Consider the following 14,295-nt stretch of genomic DNA (forward strand, 5'->3'; position numbering starts at 1 on the left):
GGCGTCAGGGTAAATGCTGGTGTTTGACCCTTGGCTGGAGATTGCAATAAAAGGTTTACAAAACAGGCAGCCTAGGACATGTATGTTGGCTGATACGCATAGGGTGTAATCACAACATTCTTCCAGTATAATAAGCATGTAGTCCCCTAAGTGAGGAGTCGGTACATATATATTCTGTACGAATATTTTAGAGTCGTCGGTCGAATTCCTGGAGTCGTTGCTGTACCTCCTCCCCGTTCCATGTCTCTACACCGTTATCGTTCCTAACTAGTGATGGCATACCAACCTGCTCAATCGCGAAACTCGCGCTGACTGAACCCCAGGCCACTGCGTTTTCCAGCCTTTCTCCGCGAGCCAGAGCCACTGATAATCCCCCAAGAAAGGCATTGCCTCCTCCCGTGGGGTCAACAACCTTGCGGCCATCTTGGTGGTAGGCGGGAATCCATCTTTCCAATCCTGGGTCAACTTCAATCTCTTCGCGTGCGATAATTCCATCGTCATCTTGCAAGAGTCCAGCAAATAATGCTTCCATGTCTGTGTCGGGCTGCAGTGCACCGTGTATAAGTGCTTTTTGTGATTTAGAGGTCTTGCCGGGCCCTGATCTCCGCTTTCTGCCACCATTTTTGGCGATGTAGCAGCCTTTATCTCCGGCTCGGACAACAAGGGCATATGACTGCAGCGGCATACTGGCTAGTAACTGTTCACAGGCACGTTCCACGCTTAGCGTCGACACTTCACCAGTCTCGGGGTCAAGTCCGTCATCGCCCATGAAGCCTGCCAACTCAGCATGGTTGGGGCTACATATATCTACAAGGCGTAGTGTATTTGTGCAGTTGAGTAGTTCATCTGGCGTACAGAGATCAGGGACAGGCTCCCAGACGAATATGGGTTTGGTGTACGAGTCTTCCGGCGCGGCAAGCGCCTTGCGACATGACAGGATGTCGGTTATGAGCTCCTGGCAGCGAGATGGGGAGCAAATCAGATGAAATGACTTGGAGAATAAAAGATTCGGTGTGAGATCTTCCGAAGTAATGCGCTTCTTCGGTGTGGTATACTTAAAGGCTCGCCTGTCCGCTGGGCCGACATAGCCATTCCATCCTCTGGTTGTGAGACGGTCGAAATCGTCGCGTATGACTGCACCAGTGTCCCAGTTATCAATCAATGTTGAAAGTTTGTTGGGAAAGTCAAAGCCTTTGTCTACAACCCAGCCAACAGAGCGGGACAATGGCGGAGGGGAGAACAGACGGGCTCCGAGGGCTGAGTATGTACCTGCTCCGCCAGGCACGTCGCGGACGGGGGGAGTTGGAGGTTGAAAGTCTATATCGTCTAGTCCAGATGGTCAGTTGCTGCGTTAACATTTGCGTCCGTTTCGGTGTATCCTGCTCGATTCACAGGTCATATAGCTCGACATGCAACGCGGAGCTTTCGTGATGGCGTTCACAACATGGTCAGGAAGCTTTGTGTGGCTCACCGATTATGAACATCCCAAGAGTGACAAAGTCTATTTGAGTTATGGTGTTGTTTTCGTCGGTCTTTTGCGCGCAGCAATACGTATCTTCATCTCGGCTTGCCATCTCCCCGCGCCACGCTCTAATAATGAACTTTGAGTACTCCGTAATCGGGCCCTTTTCCTTGACCAGCTCACACGCAAGAGACGTCTACTCTGTGTGGTCTGTCTGTTGGATGAGAATGTGGTACGTCGCTGGTTCGCGCCGTTTCGTTCCTGCGGCATGGCAAGGAACAAGTTGCACCTGTGCTTGCTGCCAATGAATTTGTCCTCGAACCTTCACCTCACACCGCCCGTTGTTCACGCGGCTCTCCTCGGCGGCGGGTGAATGCACGTGTCTTGATGTGCGCTGCGAGGGCTTGGTTTTTAAGTGTGGCATCTATACATAGCTGTCCTTGTTATCGCGCCGGGACTCCTGTCGCTCACTATTAAAACTGTTCTTTCTTTTCTTTTTTGTCGAACCCCTCCTCTTTCTTTTTTTCGCTCGACAAATATAAGCCCGAGACTGTGGGGACAAAGAAACAGGCCGGGGATGAGGGTACGGGATGGTATAACAAACCTCACCGATACCTACCTAGGTAGGTATTTGGGGTAGTGCCATCCAGTCAATTAATACGACAAGATGGTTTACCACGAATGGTGGGAAAAAGCGACCTAGGTAGCCAACCACATTGTTTGTATAGTAAACAAATGAAGCCAGTGAAGAGGCTCGGACGAGATACCACCACACTGCTTAAAAGTTGGAAAAACATAAGGTGGCTGCCTGAACCGTATTTGATATCTTAAGTACCTACCTACCTACCTAGGTAGGTACCTAGGATACCCACCCGGTACATAACTGACGCCCACGCTACTGTGCCTGATCCAGCGAATTCGGTGCATTTTGTTCCCCCATAACGAATGCTAGAGCTGGACTCCATTGGATGGGCTCATGATAAAAGAGAATATTCACCAAACTCATCGGAAACAACGAATTTCTGCTCTACGGCAGGCTTTTGAAAGATGAGCCTAGGCACATACCTACCTAGGTAGGTTGGTCTTCAACTTAGGCACCTACTGTGGCAGGCCAATGAAACACGTGGTGTGGCAGACTCAGGCGGAAGCCCTGGACGGTTGCCTGACGAGACCAGCCGCTTGCCAAGGAGCTAGCCACACGTGCAGGTCCATCCGACTGCCAGTAAACTCAGTTGCTGTCATCGCCTCCTGGATAATCCAAAGTTCTACATATACGACAGGTCGCCCCTAACCACCGTATAAGCTACTACAATCTGGACGAGCACGGCTCTGCACGATCAATTGTACCCCCATCCCCTTTTCTATACACAAAAAGGTAATATTTCGTATGCCTGCGGATTCTTTGGTTCTATAAACCCCGCCGGTTTTTGTGCTTTTCTTTCGCAGCTGCTAACAGCAAACCTTCCATGAACAGGCAAGGACACGACACCGTCCCTGGAGTATCAGAAATAAATCGCGCATTATTCCTACCGGACGCTCCTTTCGTAGCTCAAATCACACCCTCGCTGCTATCTTTGAAGTTACAGTTCAAGCACTACTCGACTGGAGTATTCGATGAACGTGCTGGAGAGTACATGACGAAGATGGCGGCCGCAAATAACATGCACAATCTCACCACACTCATCAAGAGGTAAAAAACTGGCCTATGTGCAGACTTGCATTCACGGTAGCATCATGTTGGATTGCTGAACTACCTGGCAGACTCGAAGCTGCGACCTCGCGCCTCGAAGACATTGCGACTTCAACCGAACTACCTAAAGACGTCCCCGCCCTGAAGCAGGCCATTGCCTCCCCGGCAGTCGAGTCGCAGGCGCCTACACCCCCCCAAACGGCTGCAGCTTCCGCCAAGACGACCTCAAGTCAATCCGAGGATCCTGTCCCGGAATCAATCGAAGAGTTCCAACAATTCATAAGCTCGTCCGTGGGCAAATATGTCAAGATTAGCACTGAACTGGGCGGTGTAGTTGCTAAACAGGTTCGAGCCATTCTTGAATGGGCAAAGCTGTTGACTGTCGTTGATCAGATGCTAATGTCAATGCCTTTGTACAGGCTGTCGAGGTGCTTAAAGGATTCCAAGAACAGAGAAAGTTTTTGCTGATTACGACCAAAGCCACAAAACCCGACGCATCGACGTACCAGACCATTCTCAAACCAACAAACGATGCGTTGATGGCCGTAACCGAGCTGAAAGAGTCGAACCGACCCGATCCCATGTATACTAACCTGAGTGCTGTCGCTGATGGCATCATGATGCTTGCTTGGATTACCCTGGATAGCCGCCCCCACAAGCACGTGGAGGAGAGTTTGAGCTCAGCCCAGTTTTTCGGAAATCGGGTGCTTAAAGAACAGAAAGACAAGTAAGCAAAGGCCTTCGTATCCTTGTTATTTGCACTGCTAAGCAGAATCCAGAGATCCAAAACAGGTCGAATGGGTACAGTCATTTTACCAAGTCTTCAGCGACCTCGCCGATTATGTCAAGCAAAATTTCCCGTCGGGAGTTACTTGGAATGCCAAAGGCAAACCAGCCGGGGATGTAGCCAAATCGTTCCTGCAGACGGCCACGGCACTAGGCACACCAGATGCTGGAGGCGCATCGGCGCCGCCTCCTCCTCCGCCGCCTCCTGGACCAGCTCCTATGCTTGACATTAAAGCTGAACCCGTCCCTGAGGCGTCGGTATCTTCTGGTGGGTTCGACGCTGTATTCTCCGAGTTGAACAAAGGCTCGGCTGTTACAAAGGGACTCCGGAAGGTAGACAAATCGGAAATGACACACAAAAATCCTTCCCTGCGCGCCAGCAGTGCTGCAGACCCAGATGGCCCGTCTCGAGGCAAGAGTCCAGCCCCCGGCAAAAAGCCAAAGCCAGAAAGCATGCGCGTGAAGAAGCCTGCTAAAAAGGGTTTGGAAGGAAACAAATGGACAATCGTAAGGGTTATGCGATCCGTACAGAAAATTCTCTATCTGACAATTATCCTAGGAAAACTACGACAGAGAAACTCTACCAATTGAAATTGAAACTACCTTGACCCAGTCTGTATTGATCAGCAGGTGTAATAACACAACTGTAATACTGAAGGGTAAAGCAAACCAAGTTACTGTGGAGAACTCAACCCGCCTTTCCCTCGTTGTTGACACCCTAGTTTCCACGGTGGATGTAGTAAAAGCTCAAAATTTTGCATTGCAGGTTATTGGGACTCTCCCAACCGTTATGCTGGACCAAGTCGATGGCGGCCAGGTTTACTTCAGTAAAGAGAGCATTGGGACCAGGGTATTCACCAGCAAGTCGTCCGGAATCAATCTCAACATCCTGTCTGGGCCAGATGACGATTACAAAGAGGTGCCTCTCCCGTCTCAAATTTGTTCATACTACGACGAAAATAAAGGTGACCTCATAAACGAGATCGTGGCCCATGCTGGCTAGACACACTTCACAGCTTTATGAGCCATCAATGCCGGGTTTTATTTTAGACTATGTACTTGGGTAGAAGGCGCAAATTATGCTGTGGTTGACAAAACTACTCAACGGGGAAATACTAGCAGCAGATGCAGGATCATTTGAATGTAAGCTTCGCACCTAAGGAGCCGCGCTAAGAGCCTCCGAGGTTTCAATATCACAACTTTACTACTCTTTTTCATAATGCCGATGCTCTTACCCAAAGCTAGTGCAAATAGACAGTGTATAGATGGAACTACAATACAAAATGCAGCAACTATTTCGGGGACCGCCTTTGGCGGTCCGAGATGGGACCCCAGTTTTCCCCGTTTAGTCGCTTCTGACACTGAGCCATTCCTGCCTGCTGCCTCTTCGTGTCTCCAAACCAAGCAACAAGCCTTATCATATCGCGAAAGCCCCTCGTTGATATCGCTCGTATCTTACAATTTGGCCTTCGGCGAGGCTACCGTTGGCATCAATAGGTCACGCATTTCCCCAGCGGCTTCGTTTAGATAGTAACTCATGCGGTCGCTGCCAAGGCTCTTTGATACGACATTGAAATTAATGCTAGAGAGGGATCAGCAAGGAGACACTCTTGTATAGGTGAAGAATCACACTCACCTGTTCTCATTGATCATGTAGGCGATGCCAAATCCTCCGTCGATGACTTGACTCCAACCATAGCCGTTGAAGAATTCTGAGCTGAGTTGGGATGTTGATAGGTACCAAGAACTGGAGTAGCCGAAGGCGGGGTCTTTGTAGATGGCGGGAACCTCCTCATCTGGTGCCAAAAGTTTCTTTAGACCAAACAGATGTCTGTCCGCGCCTTTGCCATCGGATGCAGCTGTAATATACTCAAGGTGAGCGTCGATAGCACTGCGAAACAAGTTTATTCGTGCTTGATCATCTTGTGACGCGTCAGACATAGACTTGCACCACGCCACGGATTCATCTGAGACTGTCCGACAGGTTTCTGTTCGGCCAAGTTGGAAGCGACGGGTTGCTGCAGATTCATACGTTGGGCGATTCTTGCCATACATCTTGAAGTAGGCCAATTGAATAATCATTTGGACATACGCATCAGGGGAGCATTTGAACTTCTTGATTAGACCTTTGCCATAACCCTGGTATGCTTGCACGGCTAGTTGATGCTGGTTGATGACGGTATGGAAATCAGTGACAGCACGGTCAATTTCGGCTTGGATTGGTGCGGTAATGTCAAATTGGATCAACTGTGGCTCAGGAAGATCGGAGCGGATCGAAGGGTCTGAGAAATCGATCTTGTTGCCGAAAATGAGATCGTTTATGTAGTCATTAAGACGATGCGTTGGCGTGCCATCCATCATGGAGTGTTCACCCATGAACCCTGACGTTCCATTGTCGTTGACAATGAACTGCAAAGGTTTATCATACCAGCGGTTAGCTCCATCACCATGCCAGTATTGATGGGCTCGCTCTTCCAGGGTAACGGGAGAAGCATCGTCGAGGCAAACAACGAACGAAGCCGAGTCAATGGCACGGAGAGCATCTTTGTTCTTGGCGCTTGTTTGCGCCAGTAGGTGGCGAGCGTCGGCCCAAACGTCTCGATTCTCGGAGGTCAGGGCGCCAACAGCAGGAACTCGCTGCGCTGCTTGGTAGACTTTATTGAATTGTCTTTCTAGCTCTGTAGAATTGAGTTGTTTGCCGCCGATTTCGTGGGAGATTAGGAAGAACTGATTCTTGCGAATGGCAATAATGTGCTTATTCTCGCTAGAAGAGAACTTGGCGGGATAGTCGGCAGGACGTGCAGCCATGCGGGTGGCATTGAACATCCATTTGTAACTATCCATACAAATTGGGAGTTTTTTCATATACTCCGGCTCAAGGGAGCCATTGTCGACAAGCTTCTTAAACTCCAAGACGGCAGAAGTGATGGCTGCTGCTCGCTTGGCTGGATCTCGGCGCATGCGATCATCACGGTGAGAGTAGAAGTAGCTGACGTAGGGCACAACAGGATCGCGGTATGCTAGATAAGCAGCATCGTTCCACCACTCGTAGATCCAATTCTTAGTCGCCGGATCTTCACGCTTTGCAATGAGCTTCTCCTGGAGCTTATTGCCAATACCGCCAGGCTTGATGAAGTCCTTGACGGCAGCCTTACTATTTGAATACTCAGTGGCAGACAGTAGAGGGTGGAGAGACTTCAAGTATCGTTTCGCCGTCTCCTCAAGCGTGGGAACGGGCAACCGAGGCAAAGAGTCCTGAAAGCGCAACATTGCACCTTTGGACTTGTCCTCAGAATAGCCTAGCAAAATTCGCGACTGGTCAGTTTCAAAGTCTCTCCCTGTGTACGTTTGGACAAGGAATCCTGAAGAGGGCAAACTTGTAAAGAGAGGACGTTAATTACCGGGAGGAAGAGAGCTGTTACTGCGCTTAGCCGAAGCCATGACGGGGATCTGCCAGAAAATCAAGTTAGCCTTTTGTCACCGTCACCAATTGCAAATAGCACCCGTGCTGACGGACTGTAAGCAATGACAAGCGAGTTCGTCGAAAGTTGTTTCTCAGTGCGTGAGAGCGAGCGGCAGATGTCAACATGGCCGGCTACAAGCGGTCTGATATCCACGCGATGAGGAAGGGCGGTTGTATTTAGGAGAGAAAGACGTGGGTGGGATGGGGGCGGCGTTGACTTTCAGCAGCGACCGCGGCGCTTGGAAGACCAGTTGACCTCTCTTTGGCCTGCTAGGGTGACTTAAGTATTCTCCTGTCCGGCCACAACGGCTGGTTCCTGGTTTGCTGGTGCCGGAGACGAGAAGCTACGAGGGACTGGTGTGAGTGGATTGGCTTTCGAGCATGTGGTTTCCCCGTTCAATGCTCCCACAAGAGCTTGCTTGCTGTCATTTGGCCCGCCCGACCCCGGCCGGCTTCAATGTTGCGCCAATAGCGGGTCTTGTAGCAACATAGCCGAGGTAAAACACCGGTTGGCCTGCTGAGAAGACCGCCGGGGACCGACGTGGAGCTCTTTTGAGAGGATACTTGAGAACGGTGCCCATGAAGCTGGTCCAGCGCACGATACCTACTTAGACGTACATGTACCTAGTAGTTACTCGGCAGCCAGCTGAATGGCAACTCTACGTGGGTGCCGCTCATACATATTCTCATCCTCCGTCTTCATAATATAGGACCTGTTGTGTGGTCCATGCTACTTCATACGGTGGACAGAACTACGCATATCCTCCGTCAAATTTGAATACTGTACTGACTATCTAGTATATTTGACTTGGGAAGGCTACCTTTGTTGGGTGACAATTGTCTCAATACGGCTCCTGGGTTAGCCTCCGTATCATATTAGCGGAAAAAGATTACGCAATGAAAGGGACAAATAAACTAAGACCAGAAAGCACGTCCAATTCAAAAACAAAAGCAGCGGCGTCTCTTCCGACACCAAACTCCGTAACTAGTAGTACACCCCTGTTACATTAAACAACGGCCAGAATAACGCGCATGAAGTTCTGCGAGCCTGGACACAACACCCTGATTTATTCGACAATTCCATGAAACCAGACGCCATGAAACCAGACGCCCGTACCGCATTCCATCCGCCATGCACCCGTAGTGGCGCATCATGTTCATCATATTATGCTTCGTAGCTTTTCATTTGTCCATTGCTACTAGGTGCTTGGACGGATGGCTCTCCAGTTACGGGTTGGAAACCCAACTTTTCTCCATCAGGTAGAAGAGCTTCCTGTGCCATGCGAATGCCTTGGTCGCCACCTATGGTAGTTGCCGTCTTCAAACTCTCCATGGCTTTGCCTACCCGGCGCTTGAAAGCCAACCTGTCCAAGAGCAATTGCTGTCGACCCCGCTCCAACTCACGCCTTTCTGCTCGAAGAATACCTTCAATCTCATTAAAGTATTTCAATTTAAGCTCCAGCTTTTGCAATGTTACGTTTGTAGCAGCGGAGACAAGTCGTGTCATCTCTCGTTCCTCATGCGAAGCAAATCCCGCTGCGCGAGCTCCAATAGACGCCAAAGGTATGGATGCAATCGATCTGTTTTTCGTGGTGGTCGTAGTGGTCGTAGTGGTTGTGGTCACCTCATGACGCACATCCACATCCATCGATTCGCCTCCATATCGTGTTTGTTCTTGTTCCCTGGATACACCAGATGCCTTCTCGCCACCATTGCTTGCACCATTGGATTCTTGGTTGCGTTTACTGCCGTTCAATTGCTTTTGCAAACCTTTCTTCAACTCATCGGCTGACTTGTTGGCAGCCGCGGCGGTGCTTGCAGGGTCCGCTAGACTTGCCAGAAATCCAACAACAGACATGACTGGATTGTCTACTTGGCTGAAGGGCAGATGACCGTGTTGTGCCCCGAGCATAGACAAGCCGGTAGGTGCACTCATAGGCACCTCCGAATCCAAATACTTCTCTTCAATATCCAATTGCAAGAATTGGAGCACACATTCCTCCCGCGTCCTCGTACCAACGTGATCAGCAATCTCTCCCCAGTCGTCATCAAATCGTTCCAAGCCTTCCAGTAGACGAAGAATTTCGGCATCGGTCCAAGGCGCATCCCGATCCACGATAGATGTATAAGTCGGATTCTCCGTCTTAGAATACATACTTGACGTATGATTCGCTGGTAGACGACCCTCTGTGAAGCAGTTGGGACAAAGGTCGTACTTCGCTTTAGAACTGGCGTCTGTCTGGCTGCTGTGATAATAAACCCGGGTGCAATCGTTGCCACATTGGTGGCAGTTGACCTTGGAGATCGCAGACGTAGTTGCATCCTCTGTACCAGACACGCCGTTGGTAGTTGGTGTCTCTCCATTCGCTTTGGTCTCAGACTTATTCACCGACAATCCCTTCGAATTAGCTTCATAGATATTGCGACCAATCTCAAGGTTGAGATCGTTTTTAGCCCCAGCACTCGAGGCTGACTTTTTATCAGTATCCAGGTTCTTTTTTCCTTCCAGAACGATGGGATCGGCAGATGGCTGCCACGGTTGAAGGCCGCGTGGCGTATCGCATATAATCTTGAAATGACCTGTGAAAGGGGGGCCAACATGCGATGGTCGTTGTTCGGCATCCACCTATATCTCATTAGCCATCTTGCAGATTGGTCAAAAGAGAGCTAAGATAACAATTGTTTTCGTACCTGATAATTAATCAAACCCCACTGTTCCAGAAAAGCATGAACCCTCATTATGGCGCAGACGTCGCCAGCCAAGTTTCTGCGACAAGCGGTGACGGTCAGGTACTCTACTGGGTTCAGGCGATACGTGTTGATCATGAAGTCGCGGTAATCTTTGTAAACAGCAGGGGTTTTGCTTCTGTTTCGATTGTTAAAAAATTCGGCCATTGCCTTCCGTTCGATATCGTGAACGCTGTTCATATCGAACCATGTACTGTAGCTAGGCAGAACAATCGCATGAGTTTGAGAGACAAGGTGCTCACGGGCCGCTGACTCGACGTTCTCCTTCGATTTGGTTTCTTGGTTATCAGTGGCACCGTCGCCTTCAGCAGCAGTAATTCCCTTGGAACCAGGAGCAGGCATGTCACCCATTTCCGTGTCAGCGTTGACCGTTGCATCTGCTTGTAGTGCCTCAGTGCCTTCAGCGGCGGTGGCACCTGGCCCAGGAGTCGCGCTATCCTGTTTTATGTTTGCCTCGCTCGTCACGCCTTCCGACATTGGGACATCTTGGAGTCGCCTGATTAGCTTGGTGGACAAGGGGAGTTCGATGTGGTATCTCACCTTGGCTATCACCTGGTATCGCTTCGGCTTGTAGCGGGGGTTGTGCCAATATTGGGTTGCCATCTGGGGATGCACCATTGGCTGGTGACCCATACGTTGTAGAATCTTCCATGATATTTCCACAGCGGAAGACCGCTTGCGCGATGTGAAATGCTAAAAGGGTAAGGAGCAGCGAGGTGCAAAGAACGCGTCGCGCCACTCGCAACTGCCTACTTAGCGCGGGATAAATCAATCAACGTATAATATTCGGCAATCAACGCGATGCAGAAGATTTCAGAATACGAAATGTCGCCGCGATGAGACGCCGCGTACTGAGGAAAATTTGGCGCGACGACAAACGGGAGCATTCCACCTCCTCTCGGAGGACACCTACCAAATAGAATGGCGGCTAACCGTATTTGGATAATAAATCACGTGATAATAAATCATGTGATTTTGCACACCTACAGGAGTTTGCACACCTACAGGAGCCGCTTTCGGCTCGACGGAGAAGCTCGGGTGAGGGTCACGTGTTTGTGGCTTTCTCGGTCATAAAGTACATAGCTCAGGCGGGCGTTGAGCCGATGCTCGGGCCGCGTCCACCCGGCTGCCCCAACTTGGACTAATGGACAGGACTGCGAGCTTGCATCGCAGTTTGACAAGCAGTGTAGTCTTCTTTCATTACTAAAATGTACGCCCTCGCGAAATGCTCTTTGCCTCGACGAGTTGTCGGCCTCTTGTCCCCGGCGAATGCGATTCACGGAACAGCTACTAGAAGCCGGCTGTTGTCCACATTGGCGATTCTTGAACAACGCGATGGACAACTCAATCAAGGATCTTTGAATGCATTTGCCGCCGCCAAACAATTAGGGGGAACAGTCCATGGCTTCGTTGCTGGTAGCAATGTGTCTGCTGCTGCCCAGGAGGCTGCCAAAGTTGAGGGAGTGGAGCAAATTATCAAGGTTGACAGCAGTGCGTACGAGAAGGTAAGTAAATACTCCGGTCTTCTTCATTCAGTAACATAAATGTCCGTATTGATGATTGAACAGGGCCTTCCCGAGACTTACGCGCCCTTGCTCGTGGAAAATATTAAAAAGGGTAAATACACCCACGTCGTTGCGGGCCATACTGCTTTTGGGAAGAACCTCTTGCCGAGGGTGGCAGCTTTATTAGATTGCCAGCAAATCTCCGATATCACTGCCATCGAAAACGACAAGACCTTTGTGCGGCCGATATACGCTGGAAATGCTATCGCCACTGTTGAGTCTTCAGATTCTGTGAAGGTCATTACCATTCGAGGTACTGCCTTCGCCGCTGTGACTCCTGGCTCGGGGTCAGCTGCTGTTGTAGATGGCGTGGACCCCAAAGCTGATACTTCGGCAGAATGGGTGTCGGAAGATTTGGCGAAGTCAGACAGACCAGATTTGGGCACGGCTTCAAAGGTAGTCTCTGGTGGTCGTGGCCTTAAGTCTAAGGACGATTTCGACAGAGTCATGTTACCTCTCGCCGATGCACTCGGTGCTGCGGTTGGTGCATCTCGTGCGGCCGTTGATAGTGGGTATGCGGAGAACAGTCTTCAGGTCGGCCAGACGGGCAAGGTTGTAGCTCCGGAGCTGTACATGGCTGTTGGAATCTCTGGCGCAATTCAGCACTTGGCTGGTATGAAAGACAGCAAGGTAATTGCTGCAATCAACAAAGACGCCGACGCCCCCATATTTCAGGTTGCAGATGTTGGCCTGGTTGGTGATCTATTTGAGAAAGTGCCGGAACTGACAGAGAAGTTGAAGAGTAGCTGAAAAAGTAAAGTGAGGTATAATCATGAAACCTATTGTTACAAGTTTATATATCAGCGCAGTCGTCACTGAATTACAGCGAGCATGTCTCGGGTGTTTGTAAACTTTTCCCGTTCCTTTCCAAGCTCCTTGCCGCCCTGTTTTTCGGCTCTGTCTATTTGCAACCATTGGTCCCACGACACTGAGCGTTCTGTATGGGAACCCTCGTCTTGCCGTACGCCATTCCAGCCCTGTGCAGGTGTATCCCCCTTTGGTCTTAGAAACTCTGCACCGGAAATCCAATCCTGTATTATCGCCTCTGCAGTGATGAAGGCATCCTGCATGGTTGAAGCAATAACCCCAGTCGGACCCCTTTTGACCCACCCTGCACAATACACACCAGGAACTTGTTGGCAGGTGGAAGTCTGCTGGTCAATGGCCAACACCTGTGTTGCCCGACCGAGACCGTCGTTACTGACTACACCTCGAGACTCATCGAACTGAATTCCCATGGCAGCAAACTCAGGGAGGGCAACAGACTTATATCCCACCGACCGAAAGACGACATCAGAGGGCAGTTGCAATGTCTGGCCTGTTGCCATTGTCTTAGACAAGGGGTTAAATGCGTCAGTTAATTTCATGACGTTGAACTCGGTGCCTGCTACGTCCTCTGGAGATTGAATGCCTCCCAAAAAACGACTAGGAGCCAGGCAGTTGTCAAGAGACCATGATTTAGGTGCACTCTCCACGAGAGCTTCTGATCCTTTCAGGATGACCTCCATCAAACGCTTGGATGCTCGTGGCAGCGATTTCAGATCAACCGGTATCAAAGATCGATCGACAGGGTGAAATGCCACGCTAGGCAATTTCATGAGCTCACGAACTTCCTTTATAGTAAAAGCGGCCTAGCGGGAGCCGTAGTGTATTAGCAATCTTGTCGTGAATGGAACAAATGCGATTCAAACCAACCTGCACTGGTCCCCTTCTGCCGACAACGTGTACTCTTTTTATCCTACTTCGAGACAAGATTGCAAGAGCATGCTCGGTGATATCGGTGTTTCTAAGGACATTTATATCTTCCAATAGAATCCTAGCCACATCGAGAGCAACATTGCCCTGACCAATGATGACAGCCTCTTGCGCATTTACAAGTGCAGGATCGAGACTGGAACATTCCGGCAGGCCATTGTACCAGCCCACAAACTGACGTGCTGAATATATGCCATTTAAAGTCGACTCCCCGGGAATTTCAAGTCTTTTATCTTCTGACGCTCCATACGCCAGTAGTACGGCATCATAGTGCTGCATCAACGATCTTAATCTCACCATTCCTTGCTCTTTAGCGCGGCTGCAAAGACCCACAGAGACATTCCCTATGAACCTGAACCTCGGGGATGATGCAACATCCTCGAACTTTTCTTGACAGTTCTACGTACGAGTTACTTATGTGGCTCGAAGAAAGACAAATATCCACAGAGACGCAGCCATACCTTTACCTCAGGATGATCAGGAGCAACACCATGGCGAACCAGACCAAACGGGACCGGCAGCGCCTCGTACATATCAACATGAGCATCTGGGAGTTTTGTCATGACCCTATAAGCTGTATAGAAGCCAGCGGGACCAGATCCCACGACGGCCATGCGAAAAGGTGCCTCAGACGACCGGCTCGAACTTGCGGCTGCTGTGGAAAAAGTCCTCAGTGGCAACGAGCATAGTAACGGCCGGCATGAGCGACAGAACATTGTCCTCGTAGAAGATCGATCAAACTGACAGAGTCAAAGGAGAGAATAAAGAAGAGAACAGAAAAGACGGAATGAGGGAAAAAAGATGGGGAGGGTAGCAAATGAGCGAA

General features: G+C 50.0%; 6 protein-coding genes across 6 annotated transcripts; 2 read left to right on the forward strand and 4 right to left on the reverse strand.

Annotated features, from left to right (window-relative positions):
• Window positions 1–187: 187 nt before the first annotated feature.
• Window positions 188–1,399, reverse strand: MAA_05285 (MAK32 protein; the record flags this gene model as incomplete). The annotated part of the gene is made up of 2 exons (XM_007823283.2): window positions 188–1,326; window positions 1,393–1,399. The coding sequence occupies 2 exons, from the start codon at window positions 1,397–1,399 to the stop codon at window positions 188–190; spliced, it is 1,146 nt and encodes a 381-aa protein (XP_007821474.2).
• A 1,706-nt stretch (window positions 1,400–3,105) lies between these two features.
• Window positions 3,106–4,941, forward strand: MAA_05284 (Adenylate cyclase-associated CAP; the record flags this gene model as incomplete). The annotated part of the gene is made up of 5 exons (XM_007823282.2): window positions 3,106–3,152; window positions 3,224–3,497; window positions 3,572–3,879; window positions 3,932–4,445; window positions 4,498–4,941. The coding sequence occupies 5 exons, from the start codon at window positions 3,106–3,108 to the stop codon at window positions 4,939–4,941; spliced, it is 1,587 nt and encodes a 528-aa protein (XP_007821473.2).
• A 452-nt stretch (window positions 4,942–5,393) lies between these two features.
• Window positions 5,394–7,379, reverse strand: MAA_05283 (carnitine O-acetyltransferase precursor; the record flags this gene model as incomplete). The annotated part of the gene is made up of 3 exons (XM_007823281.2): window positions 5,394–5,520; window positions 5,575–7,276; window positions 7,340–7,379. 3 exons carry the CDS (start codon window positions 7,377–7,379, stop codon window positions 5,394–5,396), a joined length of 1,869 nt encoding a protein of 622 aa, XP_007821472.2.
• Window positions 7,380–8,566: 1,187 nt separating this feature from the next.
• Window positions 8,567–10,752, reverse strand: MAA_05282 (SWI/SNF complex protein; the record flags this gene model as incomplete). The annotated part of the gene is made up of 2 exons (XM_007823280.1): window positions 8,567–10,027; window positions 10,093–10,752. 2 exons carry the CDS (start codon window positions 10,750–10,752, stop codon window positions 8,567–8,569), a joined length of 2,121 nt encoding a protein of 706 aa, XP_007821471.1.
• A 605-nt stretch (window positions 10,753–11,357) lies between these two features.
• MAA_05281 (Electron transfer flavoprotein, alpha subunit) lies at window positions 11,358–12,464 on the forward strand (the record flags this gene model as incomplete). The annotated part of the gene is made up of 2 exons (XM_007823279.1): window positions 11,358–11,654; window positions 11,718–12,464. The coding sequence occupies 2 exons, from the start codon at window positions 11,358–11,360 to the stop codon at window positions 12,462–12,464; spliced, it is 1,044 nt and encodes a 347-aa protein (XP_007821470.1).
• Window positions 12,465–12,526: 62 nt separating this feature from the next.
• Window positions 12,527–14,185, reverse strand: MAA_05280 (NAD(P)-binding domain protein; the record flags this gene model as incomplete). Its single annotated transcript, XM_007823278.2, has 3 exons — window positions 12,527–13,345; window positions 13,410–13,868; window positions 13,931–14,185. 3 exons carry the CDS (start codon window positions 14,183–14,185, stop codon window positions 12,527–12,529), a joined length of 1,533 nt encoding a protein of 510 aa, XP_007821469.2.
• Between the last annotated feature and the right edge of the window lie 110 nt (window positions 14,186–14,295).

This window comes from Metarhizium robertsii (genome assembly GCF_000187425.2).
Source record: "Metarhizium robertsii ARSEF 23 chromosome Unknown MAA_Scf_2, whole genome shotgun sequence".
NCBI classification, from domain to species: domain Eukaryota; kingdom Fungi; phylum Ascomycota; class Sordariomycetes; order Hypocreales; family Clavicipitaceae; genus Metarhizium; species Metarhizium robertsii.